Here is a 21004-nt window from a genome sequence, read left to right on the forward strand (position 1 = left end):
TCCAGTGCAGTACTGAGGGAATGCTACACTGTCGCAGGTGCCGTCTTTCAGATGAGACGTTAAATTGATACCCTGTCTGACCTCTCAGGTGGACACAAAAGATCCCATGGCACTATTTTGTAGAAGAACAGGGGAGATATCCCTGGTGTCCTGGTCAATATTTATCCTTCAATCAACATCACAAAAACAGATTACTGGTCATTATCACATTGCTCTTTGTGGGATCTTGCTGTGTGCAAATTAGTTGCTGCCTTTCCCACATTCCAACAGTGACTCCACCTCAAAAAAATGTTCTTCATTTTCTGTAAAGCACTTTGGGACAGCCGGTCGTGGTGAAAGGGCTGTATAAATGCAAGTCTTTCTTTCTTCTTTAGCCTTCCCTGCTCTATGGAGAGCAACCCCAGCTTCTCCAGTCTTGTCACATAACTGAAGTCTGTCACCCCTGGTACCATTTGAGAAAATCTCTTCTGCACCCTCTCCAAGGCTTTGGCATTCTTCCTAAAGTGTAGTGCCCAGATTTGGACACAGTACTCCAGCTGAGGCCTTACCAGTGATTTATAAAGTTTCACTTCCTTGCTCTTGTATTCTATTCCTCTATTAATAAAGCCAAGGATCTCATGGGCTTTTTGTAAACAGCCTTCTCAACTTGTGCCACAACCTTCAAAGATTTGTGTCCATACACCCCCAGGTCTCTCTGTTCCTGCACACCCTTTAAGACTGTATCATTTAATTTATATTGCCTCTCCTCATTCCTCCTACCAAAATGTATCATGTCACACTTCTCTGCATTAAATTTTATCTGCCATGTGTCTGCCGATTTTATCAGTCTGTCTATGTCCTCCTGAAGTCCGTTACTATCCATCTCATTGTTTACTCTATATTTAAGTCTTTGGAATAATTATTTAGGATAAGTATTTTTGATAAAGATTTAGGATAAGTGTTTAGAGAGAGTCAGGAAGACAAAGTGCTAGAGCCCCACAGGCTAAATCCAAGGATCCTGAAGAAGATGAATGAAGAAATGTCAGAGGCCCCAGACATTATGCTGTTAATTTGAAGCTAAACTGCACAGCCTGAAACCTACAAGATCCAATCAGCTGCTCGATTTATGCATCACCTACTTTCACTCTCCATTGAATTTAAACAGAGTAAAATCGGACGGGTGTGAAATGGGTGACTGCTGGATACTGTCAGTTTCCCACCGGGTGCGGGTTAGGTTAAAATGACCCCCCCTATATCAGGGCAGTATTGAGTGAGGGTGTGTGCTTGTGCCAGAGGACTGCAGAGTGACCCAATGTGGGACCCATTTCTAAAAAGGGGAACAGAACCAGTTAGAACAGAGTCAGTCACTGTTTTAATGTAGGAAACACGACAGCCAATTTGCGCACAGCAAGCTCCCACACAGCAATGTGATAATGATCAGATTTTCATTTTTTTTTAGTGATGTTGGTTGAGGGATAAATATTGGCCAGGAAAACTCCCCTGCCCTCCTTCAAAATAGCGCCATAGGATAGTTTACGTCCACCTGAGAGGGAAGACGCAACGTCGGTTTAATGTCTCATCTGAAAAATGTCACCTCCGACAGTGCAGCGCTCCCTCAGTGCTGCACTGGAGTGGGACTTGAACCCACAACACCCTAACTCAGAGGCGCGAGTGCTACATGGGAGAGTCTTCGGGCTCTGGGTTTAGCCTGCTAGTCGATTCAGTTCCTAGGCTGGTCTACACATTAAGTTGGTCGGCATTCCCCAATTTCCTTCCTGGCATGTCGGCCACATCTGGAGTTAACCCTCCCCTATGGCCCTAGCTCTGCCAATGCTCTCTGCCAACAAATAATTAAGACTGTCACTGCATTATAAGCATTTCAGTAAAATCATATTGGACCTCCATGTGGAAACGTCCTTCTTTAATACACTGGACTTTGGAACTTTGATTAATGTTCAGACTGCAAGTGACGTACATGAGTTTCTTCAACAGCAAAGTGTCTGATTGTATTGTATCTTCTGTGTGAGTTCATCGATATATGCACAGGTCTATCTGTGGCCACTCACTCAGGGTCCATACTGATCGACCAGAGACTTGAGCGTGAAACCTAGGCTGGCACATCAGTGCAGTACCGAGCGAGCGCAGCACTGTCCGAGGTGCTGTCTTACAAATGAGACGTTAAACTGAAGCCCCGTCTGCCCAAGATCCCATGGCACTATTTTGAAGAAGAGCAGGAGTGTCCTGGCCAATACTGTTCCCTCAAGCAAAATCACACAAAAAAGCCCCACTGATTATCTGGTCATTATCACATTGCTCTTTGTGAGAATTTGCTGTGCGCAAATTAGCTGCCACGCTTGCCTACATTACAAGACTTCAAAAAGTACTTGATTGGCTGGAAAGCGTTTTGGGGCGTCAGGTGGTGGTGAAAGGCGCTATAGTAATGCAAGTCTTTCTTTCTTAAGACAATAAATGAGGAAATTAGGAATGAATAGAAAGAGGCCGGACTGTTACGTGTATTTGGAACTGAGCGGGCCCTGGAGATGTTGGCTGGAACTGAATCTACCCAAACAGATTTAACGGTGATATTTCCAAGACTGAGATCGATAGATTTTTGTTGAGTATGGGTCTCAAGGGGTATGGATCAAAGGCAGCTAAATAGAGTTGAGGTACAGACCAGATTGGGTGGAGGAACAGGCTGGAGGGGTTGAATGACGTACTCCTGTACTGTCCTATGTGGTCTGGGATATGTACAACAACTGTAACTGCAACTGGGCAGGCAGTGAACTGGAATAACTAATTATGAAAGTTCTGTTACTCAGCCTTTCCTTTGTGGTTAGTTTCGTTCCGTGTGGGAGGAGCGAGTGATCAAACTCCAGAGTATAAAAGTTGTACCAAGGCTCGCTCGTCGCTTCCTTCTGCCCCTTCACTGCAGCAGCTCAGCGCTGGTCGGGACCCGCTTCACCAACTCCGGCTTTACTCCGACTGTCGGTGAGTCACTTTCCTTTCACAAACACCGAATATTAACGCCAGACCTGTGAGCGGGAGGTTGTGTCAAAGACTGGCCCCACTTTTAGCCCCGTGCAGCCGGTTGGAGCCGCGGTGACCGGCGGCACTAACGGGGTTTAATGATATTCAGGTTAAACATACTTGAATGTGATGTGTAACCGAGTGATGGGTCAGAGCGTCATTCCAGTCAGGGGCTGATCCGATCACACAGACCTGTGGGACTCGCTCCACTCCGTTTACAATCTTTGAATCACTGTGGCACATGACTGAATGTAATTCACTGTATCATTTACCTATTAGAGACAAATTGTACCATCATAAAACATGGTAAATCACATAGTTTATGTGTAAAGGATTCTCTGTCCGCTCTGTAGGAGCGGGGCGGGTTACCGGGATCCTGGGTCTGGTCAGGTTCTGGGAGTCTGGATCTTCTGATTGGAAAATAACCAAAACTCCCAACAGGATTGATCAAGTTGGTCCGAACAAGCTTCTCCCTCTGGGAAAGGTTCTAAAGACTGCGTTTAATAATTAGGAATAAAGAAGGAATTTGAGGACAAGATGTTAGTCACGAGCCTAGAATGATAGACTGACCCAGCACAGAAGGCTGCAGAACAGCCCACTGTACCTGTGCCGGCTGTGTGGTCGAGCTCTCCAATTAATCCCACTCACCCGCTCTGTGGCCGCGAATTTGATGGCCGGGTCGGCCGGGGTCAGTGTCACGGTCCCAGCCCTCTGCCTGTCCAAGGGATTTTCGGTTGATTGGGCTTGTTTAGCCAATTAATCGAAGACGGGTCTGATTACGTTCGTAGAATCATAGAAAGTGACAGCACGGAAGGAGGCCATTTCGGCCCATCTTGTCCATTCCGGCCAACAAAGAGCTATCCAGCCTAATCCCACTTCCCAGTTCTTGGTCCATAGCCCTGCAGGTTCGAACATCCCAAGGGCACATCCAAGTACTTTTTAAATGTGGTTGGTGGTTTCTGCCTCTACCACCCTTTCAGGCAGTGAGTCCCAGACCCCCACAACCCTCTGGGCGAAGAAATTTCCCTCAAATCCCCTCTAAATCTTCCACCAATTACTTTAAATCTGTGCTCCCTGGTTTTTGACCCCTCTGCTAAGGGAAATAAGTCCTTTCTATCCACTTTATCTATGTCCCTCATAATGTTATACACCTCAATAAGGTCTCCCCTCAGCCTCCTCTGTTCCAAGGAAAACAGACCCAGCCTATCCAGTCTTTCCTCAGAGCTAAGATTCTCTACTCCCAGCAACATCCTTGTAAATCTCCTCTGTACCCTCTCTAGTGCAATCACATCTTTCCTGTAATGCGGTGACCAGAACTGCATGCAGTACTCTAGCTGAGGCCTAACTAGTGTTTTATACAGTTGAAGCATAACCCCCCTGCTCTTGTATTCTATGCCACGGCTAATAAAGGCAAGCATTCCGTATACTTTCTTAACCACCTTATCTACCTGGCCTGCTACCTTCAGGGATCTGTGGACATGCACTCCAAGGTCCCTTTGTTCCTGTGCACTACTCAGTGTCCTACCATTTAATGTATATTCCCTTTCCTTTTAAGCCCTCTCCAAATGCATTACCTCACACTTTTCCGGATTGAATTCCATTTGCCACTGTTCTGCCCACCTGACCAATTTATTGATATCTTCCTGCAGTCTACAGCTTCCTTCTTCAGTATCAACCACACAGCCGATTTTAGTATCATCTGCAAACTTCTTAATCATACCCCCTATATTCAAGTCAAGATCATTGATATATACCACAAAAAGCAAGGGACCTAGTACTGAGCCCTGCAGAACCCCACTGGAAACAGCCTTCCAGTCACAAAAACACCCAGCAACCATTACCCTCTGCTTCCTGCCTCTGAGCCAGTTTTGAATCCAACTTGACACTTTGCTCTGGATCCCATGGGCTTTTAACTTTGTGACCAGTCTGCCATGTGGAACCTTATCAAAAGCCTTGCTAAAGTCCATATACACTACATCAAACGCACTACCCTCATCTACCCTCCTTGTTACCTCCTCAAAAAATTCAATCAAGTTTGTCAGACATGACCTTCCCTTAACAAATCCATGCTGATAGGTATATCAATCAATTCATTCCATGAAAAGCGACGAGTTAAGATAGTAACTATAGGTTTTTATTGGCTAAATAACAGAGCCCACCCTCGTGGGTGATCGGTTCCAGCAAGGAAGAATACTAGCCAAGCAATCACCTTTATACCTGGGCAAGCAGGCGGAGCCATGGGCGGAGTCAGCTGAGGTATGCCTAGGTATGACAGCGTGCGAGGCAAGAGGTAACCTTGTGTAGGTGATAACAACAGTGTAACAATAACAGTGGTTTACCACATTCACCCCTTGTTTAAAATTGAGTCCGGCGGGGTGAAGTGTACTACTAGTTCATGTATGTCAGTCTATCAGGAGGCCTCGTAAGCCTTTCTGACCGGCGCGGTGGTGCAGTATCCAATGTTAATGCTGGTGTCTGCGTGGTCGACGAAGGCCCCTGGGGTTCCGGCATGCCGCCTACAGGAGCTGGATTTGGGGGAGTGGTGGGGGATAATGGTGGTGTCTCAGGGGTGCCCGAGGGTGCGAGGTCTCGCAAGGAGACTGTGTCCTCCCGCCCGTCTGGGTATTCCACATAGGCATACTGGGGGTTGGCGTGCAGGAGGTTCACCCTCTCGACCAGGGGGTCCATTTTATGGGTCCTCACGTGCTTCCACAGCAGGACGGGCCCTGGAGAAGTCAGCCATGTTGGTAGCGAGGTTCCCGTAGTCGACTTCCTGGGGAAAACGAACATTTGCTCATGAGGGGTGGTGTTAATGGCAGTACAAAGCAGTGACCGGATGGAATGGAGCGCTGCCGGGAGGACTTCCTGCCAGCGAGAGGTTGGGAGGCCCTTAGACTTTAGGGCTAAGAGAACGGCCTTCCAAACTGTCGCATTCTGTCTTTCCACCTGGCCGTTCCCCCGGGGGTTGTAGCTGGTGGTCCTGCTCACAGCAATACCTCTCTCGAGCAGGAACTGATGAAGTTCCTCGCTCATGAAGGATGAGCCCCGGTCGCTATGTATATAGTTCGGGAACCCGAACAAGGTGAAGAGGTCATTCAGGCATTTGATGACCGTGGTACTGGTCATGTCTGGGCAGGGGATGGCAAAGGGGAAACGGGAGTACTCGTCAATAATGTTGAGGAAGTACACATTACGGTCAGAGGATGGGAGGGGCCCCTTAAAATCGATGCTCAAGCGCTCGAAGGGGCGGGTGGCCTTGATCAGGCTTGCTCTGTCCGGCCTATAGAAATGCGGTTTGCATTCAGCACAGACTTGGCAGTTCCTGGTCATGGTCCTGACCTCCTCGATGGAGTAGGGCAGGTTGCGGGCCTTAATGAAGTGGTAAAGTCTAGTGACCCCGGGGTGGCAGAGGTCGTTGTGGAGGGTCCGCAGTCTATCACCTTGCGCGTTGGCGCATGTACCTCGTGATAGAGCATCTGGGGGCTCGTTGAGTTTACCAGGCCGGTACAAGATATCGTACTCGTAGGTGGAGAGCTCAATTCTCCACCTCAAAATCTTGTCGTTCTTGATTTTGCCCCTCAGCTTGTTATTAAACATAAAAGCAACCGAACGCTGGTCGGTGAGGAGGGTAAATCGTTTGCCTGCCAGGTAATGCCTCCAGCGTCGTACCGCTTCCACAATCGCCTGGGCCTCCTTCTCGACAGAAGAGTGTCGGATCTCAGGGCCCTGGAGGGTCCTTGAGAAGAAGGCCACAGGTCTCCCCGCCTGGTTAAGGGTTGCAGCTAGGGCGAAGTCGGATGCATCGCTCTCCACTTGGAAAGGGATGGACTCATCCACTGCGTGCATTGTGGCCTTCGCAATGTCTCCTTTTATGAGGGAGAAGGCTGCGCATGCTTCTGCTGTCACGGGGAAGGAGGTGGACTTCATGAGGGGTCTGGCTTTGTCCACATAATTGGGCACCCAATGGGCATAGTAAGCGAAGAGCCCCAGGGTTCTCTTCAGTGCCCTTTGACAGTGGGGAAGGGGAAGCTCCATGAGGGGGCGCATTCTTTCGGGGTCGGGGCCGATGACTCCGTTCTCTACTACGCAGCCGAGGATGGCAAGGCGCGAGGTGTTAAACATACATTTCTCCTTATTGTAAGTGAGATTCAGCCGTTGGGCCGTACGGAGGAATTTCTCCAGATTAACATCGTGGTCCTGCTGGTCGTGGCCACAGATGGTGACGTTATCTAGATAAGGAAACGTGGCCTGCAGCGCGTTCTGGTCAACCACCCGGTCCATCTCCCTTTGGAAGACCGAAACCCCATTGGTGACGCCGAAGGGAACCCTAAGGAAGTGGTAGAGGCGGCCATTCGCCTCGAAGGCGGTATACTGGCGGTCCTCAGGGCGGATAGGGAGTTGGTGATAGGCCGACTTAAGGTCGATGGTGGAGAATACCCGGTACTGTGCAATCTGGTTGACCATGTCAGATATGCGGGGAAGGGGGTATGCGTCCAGCTGGGTGTACCGGTTTATGGTTTGGCTGTAGTCGACCAGGCGGTTTTTATTGCCGGTCTTAACGACTACGACCTGGGCACGCCAGGGGCTGGTGCTCCCCTCGATGATGCCCTCCTTCAGGAGACGCTGCACCTCAGAGCTAATAAAAGCTCTGTCCCCGGCGCTGTACCGCCTGCTCTTGGTAGCGACGGGTTAACAGTCGCGGGTGAGGTTAGCAAACAAGGAGGGGGGCGGGACTTTGAGAGTGGAGAGGCCGCAGGTGGTATGCGGCGGGCGGTTTAAAAACTGCTGGTTGTAGACTGTGAGTGGGGGGAGGGGTCCACCATATGCCAAAGTGACACTTTGGAGGTGGCATTGGAAATCCAGCCCTAGTAGGATGGCAGCGCAGAGCTGGGGCAGGACGAGAAGTTTAAAGTTTTTATATTCCGTGCCCTTAACCGACAGGGTCACCACACAGTATCCGCTGACGTCTGTTGAATGGGACTTCGACGCCATCGAGATCGAATGGCGCGTTGGCCGGACAGTGAGGGAGTAGCAGCGCACCGTGTCTGGGTGAATAAAACTCTCCGTGCTCCCACTGTCGAACAGGCAGGTCGTGGTGTGGCCGTTTACCTCGATGTCCATCATGGACCTGGACAGATGATGCGGGAGAGCTTGGTCAAGCGTGACGGAGGTGATATACCTATCAATTCCTCCAATAAAAGGCGAAGAGTTACGAAGGTGACTAAAGGTTTTTATTGACTAAATAACAGAGCCCACTCTCGTGGGTGATCCGATCCAAGCAGGAGGAATACCAGCCAGTCGCTCACCTTTATATCTGGCCTGGTGGGTGGAGCCAAGGCGGAGTCGGCAGTGGTCATCCCAGGTATAGCAGTGTGGCAAGAGGCGACCTCGTACCGTGATACAATAGTGGTCAGTGATACAGTTATAACGAACAGTGGTGAACAGTGCTAACTACTAACAGTGATACGATAGTGAACGTGGTTTACCACATTCACCCCTTGTTTAGAATTAAGTCCGGCGGGGTGAAGTGTACTACCAATTCTGGTAGGTCAGTCTGTCCGGAGGCTTCGTAAGCCTCTCCGATCGCCGCAGTGGTGGTGTTGCCTTATCCGGTGCTGGTGCCTTATCCGGTGTTGATGCTGGTGTTTGCGTGGTCGGCGAGGGCTCATGGGGTTCCGGCATGCCGTCTACCTGGGCTGGGGTTGGGGGGGGTGGTGGCGGTGTTTCCGGATCGGCTGAGGGTGCGAGGTCTCGTAGGGAGACAGTGTCCTCCCGCCCGTCTGGGTACGCCACGTAGGCGTACTGGGGGTTGGCGTGCAGGAGGTTCACCCTCTCGACCAGGGGGTCCGTTTTATGGGCCCTCACGTGTTTCCGCAGCCAGACCGGCCCCGGGGCGGTCAGCCAGGTTGGTAGAGTGGTTCCCGTAGTCGACTTCCTGGGGAAAATGAACATTCGTTCATGGGGGGTGGTGTTAGTGGCCGTGCAAAGTAATGACCGGATGGAGTGCAGCGCTGTCGGGAGGACTTCTTGCCAGCGGGAGGTTGGGAGGCCCTTAGACTTTAAGGCTAAGAGGACGGCCTTCCATACCGTCGTGTTCTCTCTTTCCACCTGACCGTTACCTCTGGGGTTGTAGCTGGTGGTCCTGCTTGCTGCAATACCTCTCTCTAGGAGGAATTGCCGGAGTTCCTCGCTCATGAAGGAGGAGCCCCGGTCGCTGTGTATATAGTTCGGGAACCCGAACAAGGCGAAGAGGGCATTCAGGCACTTAATGACCATGCTACTGGTCATGTCGGGGCAGGGGAAGGCAAAGGGGAAACGGGAGTACTCATCAACGATGTTGAGGAAGTACACATTACGGTCAGAGGACGGGAGGGGCCCCTTAAAGTCGATGCTCAGGCGCTCGAAGGGGCGGGTGGCCTTGATCAGGCTTGCTCGGTCCGGCCTATAGAAGTGCGGTTTGCACTCCGCACAGGTCTGGCAGTTCCTGGTCATGGTCCTGACCTCCTCGATGGAGTAGGTCAGGTTGCGGGCCTTAATGAAATGGTAGAGTCTGGTGACTCCGGGGTGGCAGAGCTGGTCATGGAGGGTCTGAAGCCTATCGATATGCGCGCTGGCGCATGTCATTCGTGAAAGGGCATCAGGGGATTCGTTCAGCTTGCCTGGCCGGTACAAGATCTCATAATCGTAGGTGGAGAGCTCGATTCTCCATCTCAAAATCTTGTCATTCTTGATTTTGCCCTTCAGCTTGTTATTAAACATGAAAGCCACCGAACGCTGGTCGGTGAGGAGGGTAAATCGTTTGCCTGCCAGGTAGTGCCTCCAGCGCCGTACTGCCTCCACGATCGCCTGGGCCTCTTTCTCGACCGACGAATGTCGGATCTCGGGGCCCTGTAGGGTCCTTGAGAAGAAGGCCACTGGCCTCCCCTCCTGGTTTAGGGTGGCGGCTAAGGCGAAGTCGGATGCGTCGCTCTCCACCTGGAAGGGGATGGACTCGTCCACTGCATGCATCGTGGCCTTGGCTATGTCTCCCTTAATGAGGGAGAAGGCCGCGCACGCCTCCTCCGTGAGGGGGAAGGAAGTGGCTTTCAGGAGGGGTCTGGCTTTGTCCGCGTAATTGGGTACCCATTGGGCATAGTAGGTGAAAAGCCCCAGGGTTCTCCTAAGTGCTTTAGGGCAGTGGGGGAGGGGTAGCTCCATGAGGGGGCGCATTCTTTCTGGGTCGGGGCCGATGATTCCGTTCTCCACTACGCAGCCGAGGATGGCAAGGCGCGTGGTGTTAAACACGCATTTCTCCTTATTGTAGGTGAGGTTCAGCCGTTGGGCCGTACGGAGGAATTTCTCCAGATTCGCGTGATGTTCCTGCCGGTCGCGGCCGCAGATAGTGACGTTATCTAGGTAGGGGAATGTAGCCTGCAGTTCGTTCTGGTCAACCATCTGGTCCATCTCCCTTTGGAAGACCGAGACCCCATTAGTGACACCGAAGGGGAGCCTAAGGAAGTGGTATAGGCGCCCATTCGCCTCGAAGGCGGTATACTGGCGGTCCTCAGGGTGGATAGGGAGTTGGTGGTAGGCCGACTTCAGGTCGATGGTCGAGAATACTTTATACTGTGCAATCTGATTGACCATGTCAGATATGCGGGGGAGGGGGTATGCGTCCAGCTGGGTATATCTGTTTATGGTCTGGCTGTAGTCGATGACCAGGCGGTTTTTATCGCCGGTCTTTACGACTACGACCTGGGCACGCCAGGGGCTGCTGCTCCCCTCGATAATGCCCTCTTTCAGGAGGCGCCGCACCTCAGAGCTAATGAAGGCTCTGTCCCCGGCGCTATACCGCCTGCTCTTGGTAGCGACGGGTTTGCAGTCAGGGGTAAGGTTAGCAAACAGAGGGTGGCGGGACCTTGAGGGTGGAGAGGCTGCAGGTGTTACGCGGTGGGCGGTTTAACGTTTGCTGGTTGTTGACTGTGAGTGGGGGGAGGGGTCCACCGCATGCTAGGGTTACGCTTTGGAGGTGGGATTGGAAGTCCAGCCCTAGTAGGACGGCAGCGCAGAGATGGGGGAGGACGAGGAGTTTAAAGTTTTTATACTCCGTGCCCTTAACCGACAGGGTCACGACACAGTAGCCGCTGATGTCCGTGGCGTGGGACCTCGATGCCATCGAGATTCGGCTGCGCGTTGGTAGGACAGAGAGGGAGTAGTGGCTCACCGTGTCTGGGTGGATGAAGCTCTCCGTGCTTCCGCTGTCGAACAGGCAGGTCGTGGCGTGGCCGTTCACTTTGATGTCCATCATTGACTTGGACAGATGGTGCGGGCGGGCTTGGTCCAGGGTGACGGAAGCTAGTGTGTAGCTGAGCGAGTCGTTGTCATCTGCGGGCGAGGTGGTCGGGCGTGGTGAGTAAAATGGCGTCTCCCACGAGGTAGGGCAAAATGACGGAGAAGATGGCTGCCCCCGTAGCTCACATGAGGCACTATTGGGGTCGGTTGCCTTAATCAAAGATGGCCGCCCCCATGACTCATGTGTGGGGATGCTGGCCTCAGTTGCCCTAAACGAAGATGGCCGCCCCCATAGTTCGCATGCGGCACTGCTGGCCTCTGAGGATCCGCTCCTGCAGGCCTTGGAGAAGTGGCCTTTCTTCAGGCAGGTTTTGCATATGGAGTTCTTGGCTGGGCAGCGCGACCTCGGGTGCTTCTCCTGGCCACAAAAAAAACAGCCGGCGGCCCGATCGCGGATGCCCGATGTCGGGGCCGGTGCCGGGGGTGGCGGGGCCGGTCGGGTCCGGGACGCCGACGCAGAGGTAGGTCCCGGGGGCGGCGCTGGGAAGGGTGCTGTGGTAGGGGTCGGGCCCGAGTCCCAGGGTCGCGAGCAGTACCTGGTGAATGCTTCCTGATCTTGGTGGGCCACTTCCAGGGAGATAGCGAGGGCTTCAGCTTTTTCCATGCTGAGGTCTTTAGCTTCCAGCAGTCTTTGCCGTGAGTACTCGGACCGTAGGCCTTTCAGGAATGCATCGCGGATATTATCTTCAGTATTTTCGGCTGCCGACACCGATTTAAAGTCACAGTTCCTGGCGAGTGCATATAGCGCCTGTGAGAATTCGGCTACTGATTCTCCTGGCTGTTGCGGCCGTGATCTTAGGCGGTGCCTAGCGTACATGTAGTTTACCGGGGTCCGGTACTTCTGTTTCAGCAGGTTGATGGCGGTCTCGTAGGTAGTCATGTCCTCGATGAGAGTGTATACTCTCGGGCTCAGTTGTGCCTGCAGGACACTTAGTTTGGATGCCTGAGGGACGCTGGATTCTCTCAGGTATGATTCGAAGCAGACCAGCCAGTGTTTAAAGTCTGTGGCTGAGTTTGCTGCTCGTGGGTTCAGGTCCAGGTACGGCGGTCTGAGGGCTCGCAGCCAAGCTGGCTGGTGTGGCTGTGCTCCTGGGAGCTGCGCTGGTGGCTCCTCCGCCGGTTGTGACTCGTTGTCGGACATCATTAAATTTAGTCAATAAAATTGATATACCTATCAATTCCTCCAATAAAAGGCGAAGAGTTACGAAGGTGACTAAAGGTTTTTATTGACTAAATAACAGAGCCCACTCTCGTGGGTGATCCGATCCAAGCAGGAGGAATACCAGCCAGTCGCTCACCTTTATACCTGGCCTGGTGGGTGGAGCCAAGGCGGAGTCGGCAGTGGTCATCCCAGGTATAGCAGTGTGGCAAGAGGCGACCTCGTACCGTGATACAATAGTGGTCAGTGATACAGTTATAACGAACAGTGGTGAACAGTGCTAACTACTAACAGTGATACGATAGTGAACGTGGTTTACCACAGGAGGCCAGTGTATGGCTGAGTGAGCTGCTGTCGTTGGCAGGTGAGGCGGTGGTCGGGTCTGGAGACAACCTGGCGGCCGAGTGCGGCGAACAAAATGGCAGAGAAGATGGCCGCCCCCACGACTCACATGGGGCACTGCTGGCGTCTGTTGCCTTGATCAAAGATGGCCACCCCCACGACTCACATGAGGCACTGCTGGCATCTGTGGCCTTGATCAAAGATGGCCACCCCCACGACTCACATGAGGCACTGCTGGCGTCTGTGGCCTTGATCAAAGATGGCCGCCCCCACAACTCACATGAGGCACTGCTGGCATCTGTGGCTTTCCCTCTGCAGGCGTTCGCGAAGTGGCCTTTTTTTCTGCAGCCGGAGCAGGTCGCGTTCCTTGCAGGGCAGCGCGCCCTTTGATGTCTCGCCTGGCCACAGAAATAGCAGCTGGCAGCCCGATCGCGGGGCTCCACTGCTGCAGCAGGTCCCGGGGGTGGCGGTCCCGATCGATTCCGGGACACCGACGCCGTAGTAGGTCCCAGGGGCGGTGGTGCGAGGGGTATTGCGGCAAAAGTCGGGCCCGAGTCCCACGGTCGCGCAGCACTGTACCCGGAGTACACCTCGAGGTCCCGATGGGCCACTTCCAGGGAGCGAGCGAGGGCTGTAGCTGCTTTCAAGTCGAGGTCATTTGATTCAAGCAGTTTTTGCCGTGAGTAGTCGGACCAAAGGCCTTTCACGAAGGCATCATGGATATTTCCTTCAGCATGTTGTGCAGCCGATACAGCTTTAAAGTCACAGTCCCTGCCGAGTGTTTGTAGCGCCCGTAAAAATTCACCTACAGACTCTCCTGGCTGTTGCGAGCGGGATCTTAGGAGATGTCTGGCATACATTGAATTTACTGGGCTCCGGTACTGCTCTTTTAGCAGGTCGAGGGCCTCCTCGTATGTAGCAAGGTCCCGGATGAGTGCAAATACTTTAGGGCTCAACTGGGCGGTCAGAATTCTTAGTTTGTCGGCTTCTGATGGCACGCCGGAGGCTACCAGGTAGGATTCAAAGCAGCTCAGCCAGTGATCGAAGTCAAGGGCTGAATTCGCTGCCTGTGGATTTAGATCCAGGTACGGCGGTCGGAGGGCTCGCAGCCAAGTCGGCTGCTGGGGCTGGTCAGTCATTTCAAAATTTAGCCAATAAAATTGATATACCTATCAATTCATTCCATGAAAAGCGACGAGTTAAGATAGTAACTATAGGTTTTTATTGGCTAAATAACAGAGCCCACCCTCGTGGGTGATCGGTTCCAGCAAGGAAGAATACTAGCCAAGCAATCACTTTTATACCTGGGCAAGCAGGCGGAGCCATGGGCGGAGTCAGCTGAGGTATGCCTAGGTATAACAGCGTGCGAGGCAAGAGGCAACCTTGTGTAGGTGATAACAACAGTGTAACAATAACAGTGGTTTACCACACTGACTATCCTTGATTAATCCATATCCTTCTGAATGAAGATTTATCCTGTCCTTTAGAATTCTTTCCAATAATTTTCCCACCACTGAGGTTAGGCTGACTGGCCTGTAATTACTCGGTCTATCCTTTTCTCCCTTTTTTAAAAAAGGGTACCACATTAGCAGTCCTCCAGTCCTCCGGAACCACACCTGAAGCCAGAGAGGATTGAAAAATTATGGTCAGGGCCTCTGCAATTTCCTCTTTTGCTTCGCTTAACAGCCTGGGGTACATTTCTTCCGGGCCTGGGGATTTATCCACTTTTAAAGCTGCTAAACCCCTTAATACTTCCCCTCTCACTATGTTTATTTCATCTAATATTTCACACTCCTCCCCCGATAGCAATGTCTGCTTCGCCCCTCTCCTTTGTGAAAAAAGATGCAAAGTATTCATTAAGAACCCTACCGACATCTCCCGCCTCCACACACAGATTACCCTCATTCTAATAGGTCCTACACTTTCTTTAGGTATCCTCTTACTCTTAATATATTTATAAAACATCTTTGGGTTTTCCTTGATTTTACTTGCCAAGAATTTTACATGCTCTCTCTTTGCTTTCCTAATATCCTTTTTAATTGCACCCCTGCACTTTCTGTACTCCTCAAGGTTCTGGAGTATTTAGCCCTTGGTATCTGTCATACACCTCCCTTTTTTTCTTTATCCTGCCCTGCATGTCCCTAGACATCCAGGGGGCTCTAGATTTGTTAGTCCCACCTTTTTTCTTTAAGGGTACCCTCTGGATCTCCTTCTTGAATGCCTCCCACTGCTCTGACACTGATTTACCTTCAAGTAGCTGTTTCCAGTCCACTATGGCTAAATCCCCTCTGAGCTTAGCAAAATTTGCTTTTCCCCAATTTAGAATTTTTATTCCTGGTCCATCCTTGTCCTTTTCCATAACTACCTTAAATCTAACAGAATTATGGTCACTAGCACCAAAATGCTCCCCCACTGATACGCCTTCTACCTGCCCAGCTTCATTCCCTAAATCTAAGTCCAGAACCGCCCCCTCTCTTGTTGGGCTTGCTACATACTGGCTAAAAAAGTTCTCCTGAATGCATTTTAGGAATTCCGCACCCTCTGTACCCTTCACACTAATTTTATTCCAGTTAATATTGGGGTAGTTGAAATCCCCTACTGTTACTGCCCTATAGTTTTTGCACTTCTCAGAAATTTGTCTACATATTTGTTCTTCTGTCTTCCTCACTGTTTGGGGGTCTGTAGTACACTCCCAGTAGTGTGATTGCCCCTTTTTTTGTTTTTTAATTTGACCCATATGGCCTCGTTTGATGATCCCTCCAACATCATATCCCTCCTCACAGCTGTAATAGTTTCTTTAATCAATACCCCCCTCCCTTTTTACCTCCCTCTCTATCCTGTCTGAAAATCCTGTAACCAGGAATGTTGAGCTGCCATATCTGCCCCTCTTTCAGCCACGTCTCTAATAGCTATTATATCATAGTCCCCAGTATCTACCTGTGCCTTCAGCTCATCTGCCTTGTTTGCTATACTCCGTGCTTTGAAGTATATACCATTTATTACAGGCAAACCTCCTTGTTGACTACGACCTAGCCCTTGATTCCTCTGTCCTTCCAATTTACTTTCTACATTTTTGTTTTCCAATTCCAGTTTTTTTCCCCTCCCTATTGACTCTATACTTAGGTTCCCATCCCACGTTATTTGATGACATGTCATCAGCTGGTGTCCTTCAAGGGGCCATATCCAAATTGCTCTCGAGAGTTCTGCTGTCAGTGTTCTACAGCTTTGAGGTGCTGTAATCACTGACAGGCACTGCAGAGGTGCATGGCTACATTCAGGCTTTCCCACAGCATGCAGAGAGGTTCTCTTCCCTTTCCACGGGTGGAAGAGACCTCCCCAAGAGATCAACGCAGCCTGGTTGCGCATTGCACAGGAGGGGACAAGCAGGGATGTTGTCAGGAGGACTAGGTTGCAGTGGCACAAGCCTTTCAATGATCTCAGTAGATCACGAAACGTTACTGCCAAGTCACACTCAACCTCATCCTGCTGTGCCACTCATCACATCCACATCACTCTGCCTTCCCTACCTTAGTCCTGCACATCTTTACACACACCAATTTACCTTGCACCTCCACCCATCCCTCTCTATCTACGTTATCACTTCACCATCACACTAGCCACCCTTCACACTCACACTCAACCTACTGCAAGCATACACACAAGGGTAGACACCTGGGTGGTTTAGCCAATGTTCATGTGAAGTTTGTTAATGTGTTGACAATGGTTTACCTTATTGGACAGATTTGTGCTCACCTTTGGAAGTGTCTTAATGAGCGACCCAATGTGGGAACCATTTCTAAAAAGGGGAACAGCGCCAGTTAGAACAGAGTCAGTCACTACCATAATATAGGAAACACAGCAGCCAATTTGTGCACAGCAAGCTCCCACACAGCAATGTGATAATGACCAGATAATAATTTTTTTGAAATAGTGCCATAGCATCATTTACAGCCACCTGAGAGGGAAGACTGGACCTTGGTTTAATGTCTCATGTGAAATACGGCACCTCCGACAGTGCAGCGCTCCCTCAGTGCTGCACTGGGAGTGTCAGCCCAGGTTTTGTGTTCAAGTCTCTGCAGTGGGACTTGAACCCACAACACTCTAACTCAGAGGCACGAGTGCTACATGGGAGAGTCTTTGGGCTCCGGGTTTAGCCTGCTAGTTGATTCAGTTCCTAGGCTGGTCTATGGATTAGGTTTGCCGGCATTCCCCAGTTCCCTTCCTGGCTAGTCGGCCAAATCTGGAGTTCAACCCTCCCCTGTAGTCCTATGGCCCTAGCTCCGCCAATGCTCTCTGCCAAAAGATAATTAAGTCTGTTACTGCACTATAAGAATTACAGTAAAATCATATTGGACCTCCATGTGGAAACATCCTTGTTTAATACACTGGATTTTGGAACTTTGATTAATGCTCAGTCACCACGTGACATACACGAGTTTCTTCAACAGCAAAGTATCTCATTGTATTGAATCTACCGTGAGTTTGTTCATTGACATATGCACAGGTCTATCTGTGGCCATTCACTCAGGGCCCATACTGACTGACTAGGCGGCAAAACCTAAACTGGCACACCAGTGCAGTACTGAGGGAGCACAGCACTGTCAGAGGTGCTGTCTTTCAGATGAGACATTAAACTGAAGTCCCGTCTGCCCCCTCAGGTGGATGTAAAAGATCCCATGGCACTATTTCGAAGAAGAGCAGGTGTATCCTGGCCAATATTTATCCCTCAACCAACATCACTAAAAATAAAATTATCTGGTTGTTATCACATTGCTGTTTGTGGGAATTGGCTGCCGCATTTCTCTACATTACAGCAATGACTACACTTCAAAAGTACTTCATTGGCTGAGAAACGCTTTGGGACATGCCGAGGTTGTGAAAGTCATTAAATGAAATCCATTTCTTTACATCTTTCCACCGTCTCTAACATCCTCTAACTTTTAATTTTACACACAGGGAACGGAATCTGTCTGCCATTGATTCACGAGAATTGTTCTATCTCAACCGACACTTCCCCCCCCCCCCCGACAGAATGTGCCATTTCCTTCTTCTGTCCCTTCTACTGACTAACTTTGTACAACTTCTCACAGGTAAGTAGTGGCTCCTGGGGTAAAAGAATGTTTTTTGTTTTAGGAGTTATTTAGAGCTCCACAGTTTCATTCTCTAATTGTGTTTCTCTTTGTACTGCACCTTGTAGATGGGACACACTGCAGCTACGGCACGCCAGTGGTGGAGGGAGTGAATGTTTAAGGTGGTGGATGGGGCACCAATCATGTGGGCTGCTTTGTCCTGGATGGTGTCGAGCTTCTTGTGTTGTTGGAGCTGCACTCATCCAGGCAAGTGGAGAGTATTCCATCACACTCCTGACTTGTGCCTTGTAAAGTGTCAAATCGCTTTTAACACTACTAAGTCTATTCTGGGAAATCTCATTTTATTTGTCTGAAACTGACAATGGGATAAGTGAGGTTAAATTTCTACTGGTGTGGTTTCTGGCTGTGAGACCTCACTCAGTGTGGGGATGTGTTGTACATCTCTGCCAGTACATGTGTCAGTCTCACCTATGGTCTAACACACCTTGGGACACACAAGCCAACCTTGGCTACTTACAGAATCACAGAATCACAGAAACCCCACAGTGCAGATAGAGGCCATTTCGGCCCATCGAGCCTGCACCGACACATATCCCACCCGATCCCCGTAACCCCTACACCAACACATATCTCACCCTATCCCTGTAACCCCATGTATTTAATCCCCCTAACACTAAGGGTCAATTTATCATAGCCAATCAACCTAACCCGCACATCTTTGGAGTGTGGGAGGAAACCGGAGCACCCGGAGGAAACCCACGCAAACACGGGGAGAATGTGCAAACTCCACACAGACAGTCGCCCGAGGCCGGATTCGAACCCGGGTCCCTGGCGCTGTGAAGCAACAGTGCTAACCACTGTGCCACCGTGCTGACGTTGGTGTCGGAGGCAGTGATCGGGCTGGGTCCCTTGGTGAGACCCAGCATTTCACCTGCTGCACCTCCGACACCAGCTACACAACACAGGGCGAGTGTGAAGCCCCATATTCATTCCAGCCAGTTGGGGGGGAGGGGCAGTCGGGGTTGGGGATGGGGCATTTACGGGGAGTTTGAGAAAGGCACCGCCAGAAACCACGGGGCTGTTTGACTGAGGTACACAGAGCGAGAAAAGATTAACTTTGGGGAAAGTTGTAGCGCAATGGCTTAAAGTCGCATCGTTACAAAGTAACCATCAACATTTATAACAATGCAACATTAAGCATCATCGAGTACAAAAGCATGGATGTTATGGTCAACCTTCATAAAACACTGGTTAGGCCTCAGCTGGAGTATTGCCCAATTCTGAGCACCACACTTTAGGAAGGATGTCAAGGGCTTGCAGAGGGTGCAGAGGTGATTTATTAGAACAGTGCCAGGGTTGAGGGATTTCAGTTATATGGAGAGACTTGGAGAAGCTGGGGTTGTTCTTCTTAGAGCAGAGAAGGTTAAGGGGAGATTTAATAGAGGTGTTCAAAATTATGAAGGGTTTTGATAGAGTTGATGGGGAGAAACTGTTCCCACTGACAGGAGGGTCAGTAACTACAGGGCACAGATTTAAGATAAAAAACCAGGGGGAGATGATAAGGCATTGATGCAGCGAGTTGTTACGATCTGGAATGCACTGCCTGAAAGAGTGGAAGCAGATTCAATTGTAAAAAGGAATTGGATAAACACTTGAAAAGGAGAAATTTGCAGAGCCACGGGGAAAGAGCGGGGGAGTGAGACTAATTGGAAAACCTTTTTCAAAAAGCTGGCACAGGCACGATGGGCCAAATGGCCTCCATCTATCCTGTATCATTCTATGATTTGTCACCTTGTCAGCTTTAGGGTTACACTTTTATCATCACTGAGTGTTAATCCAGGTGAGGTCAGGAGCGTTGCCATAACGACAGTAGACAGAGTGCCGGGCAGCGGGTAAGTAACCCGGCCACCCCCAGAAAGTGTCGGCAACTTTCGGCCAATGAGTGCCCGGGGGAGGGGGAGGGGAGCGGGACCCTCGATGGAGGAAATGCCATCGGAAACTGATGAGCTAGCGTCTGAAATACTCAACGGTGTCAGCGACCCGCGACACAGCCACAGTGCAGAACAAGTCACTGAAAGAGCAAACTCTCCGACTGTGGTCGGTCAATGATGATGATGTGTTAATCGTGTTGAGTTAAAGGTCATCAACCCATGACAGAAACTGGCATCAATAAAAGGAGAGAGAGGGGGAGCGAGGGAGAGGGAGAGGGAGAGAGAAAGCCACACCCGATCAGAGACTGAAACCCTCCCAGGTATGGTGGGAGAAAGAAAGAACTTGCATTTATACAACGCCTTTCATGAGCTCCTCCTTCGGATGAGATGTTAAACCGAGGCCCCGTCTGCCCCCTCAGGAGGACGTGAAAGATCCCAAGGCACTATTTCGAAGAAGAGCGGGGGAGTTCTCCCCGCTGTCCTGGCCAATATTTATCCCTCAACCAACATCACTAAAAAACATTAAATGGTCATTATGTTTGTGGGAGCTTGCTGTGCGCAAATTGGCTGCCGAGTTTCCTACATTACAACAATGACTACACTTCAAAAGTACTCTGTTGGCTGTGAAGCGCTTTGAGACGTCCTGAGGTCATCACAGAATCACAGAATCACAGAAACCCCACAGTGCAGATAGAGGCCATTTCGGCCCATCGAGCCTGCACCGACACATATCCCACCCGATCCCCGTAACCCCTGCACCAACACATATCCCACCCTATCCCAATAACCCCACGTATTTAATCCCCCTAACACTAAGGGTCAATATTTATCATAGCCAATCAACCTAACCCGCACATCTTTGGACTGTGGGAGGAAACCGGAGCACCCGGAGAAAACCCACGCAAACACGGGGAGAATGTGCAAACTCCACACAGACAGTCACCCGAGGCCGGATTTGAACCCAGGTCTCTGGCGCTGTGAGGCAACAGTGCTAACCACTATGCCACCGTGCTGCTGAAGGGTGTTATAGAATTTCAAGTCTTTTTGTTTTCTTTAAAGCTGGGATCACTCGGCACCAACACTAAACTCGCAGTGTGAATGAACTCTGCGGAAGGTTCAATATTGAACATGCAATGAAGTTTTGC

General features: G+C 50.6%; 1 protein-coding gene across 3 annotated transcripts in view; it reads left to right on the forward strand.

Moving 5' to 3' along the window:
• Nucleotides 1-21004, forward strand: part of LOC147095820 (uncharacterized) — a 58749-nt gene that overhangs the window by 17157 nt on the left and 20588 nt on the right. For 2 of the 3 annotated variants that reach the window (XM_085974826.1, XM_085974828.1), the window contains exon 2: nt 17795-17928. In XM_085974826.1, coding sequence (XP_085830952.1) covers nt 17871-17928 — 58 coding nt within the window. In that variant the 5' untranslated portion in view covers nt 17795-17870. Of the gene's footprint in view, nt 1-2792; nt 2968-17794; nt 17929-21004 lie in introns of those variants that run through there. The other variant, XM_085974827.1, reaches the window with a different exon arrangement.

The sequence above is a fragment of the Somniosus microcephalus genome, unplaced genomic scaffold (assembly GCF_052327205.1).
Source record: "Somniosus microcephalus isolate GS21.2 unplaced genomic scaffold, FLI_Smic_1.0 unresolved_chr1, whole genome shotgun sequence".
NCBI lineage: Eukaryota > Metazoa > Chordata > Chondrichthyes > Squaliformes > Somniosidae > Somniosus > Somniosus microcephalus.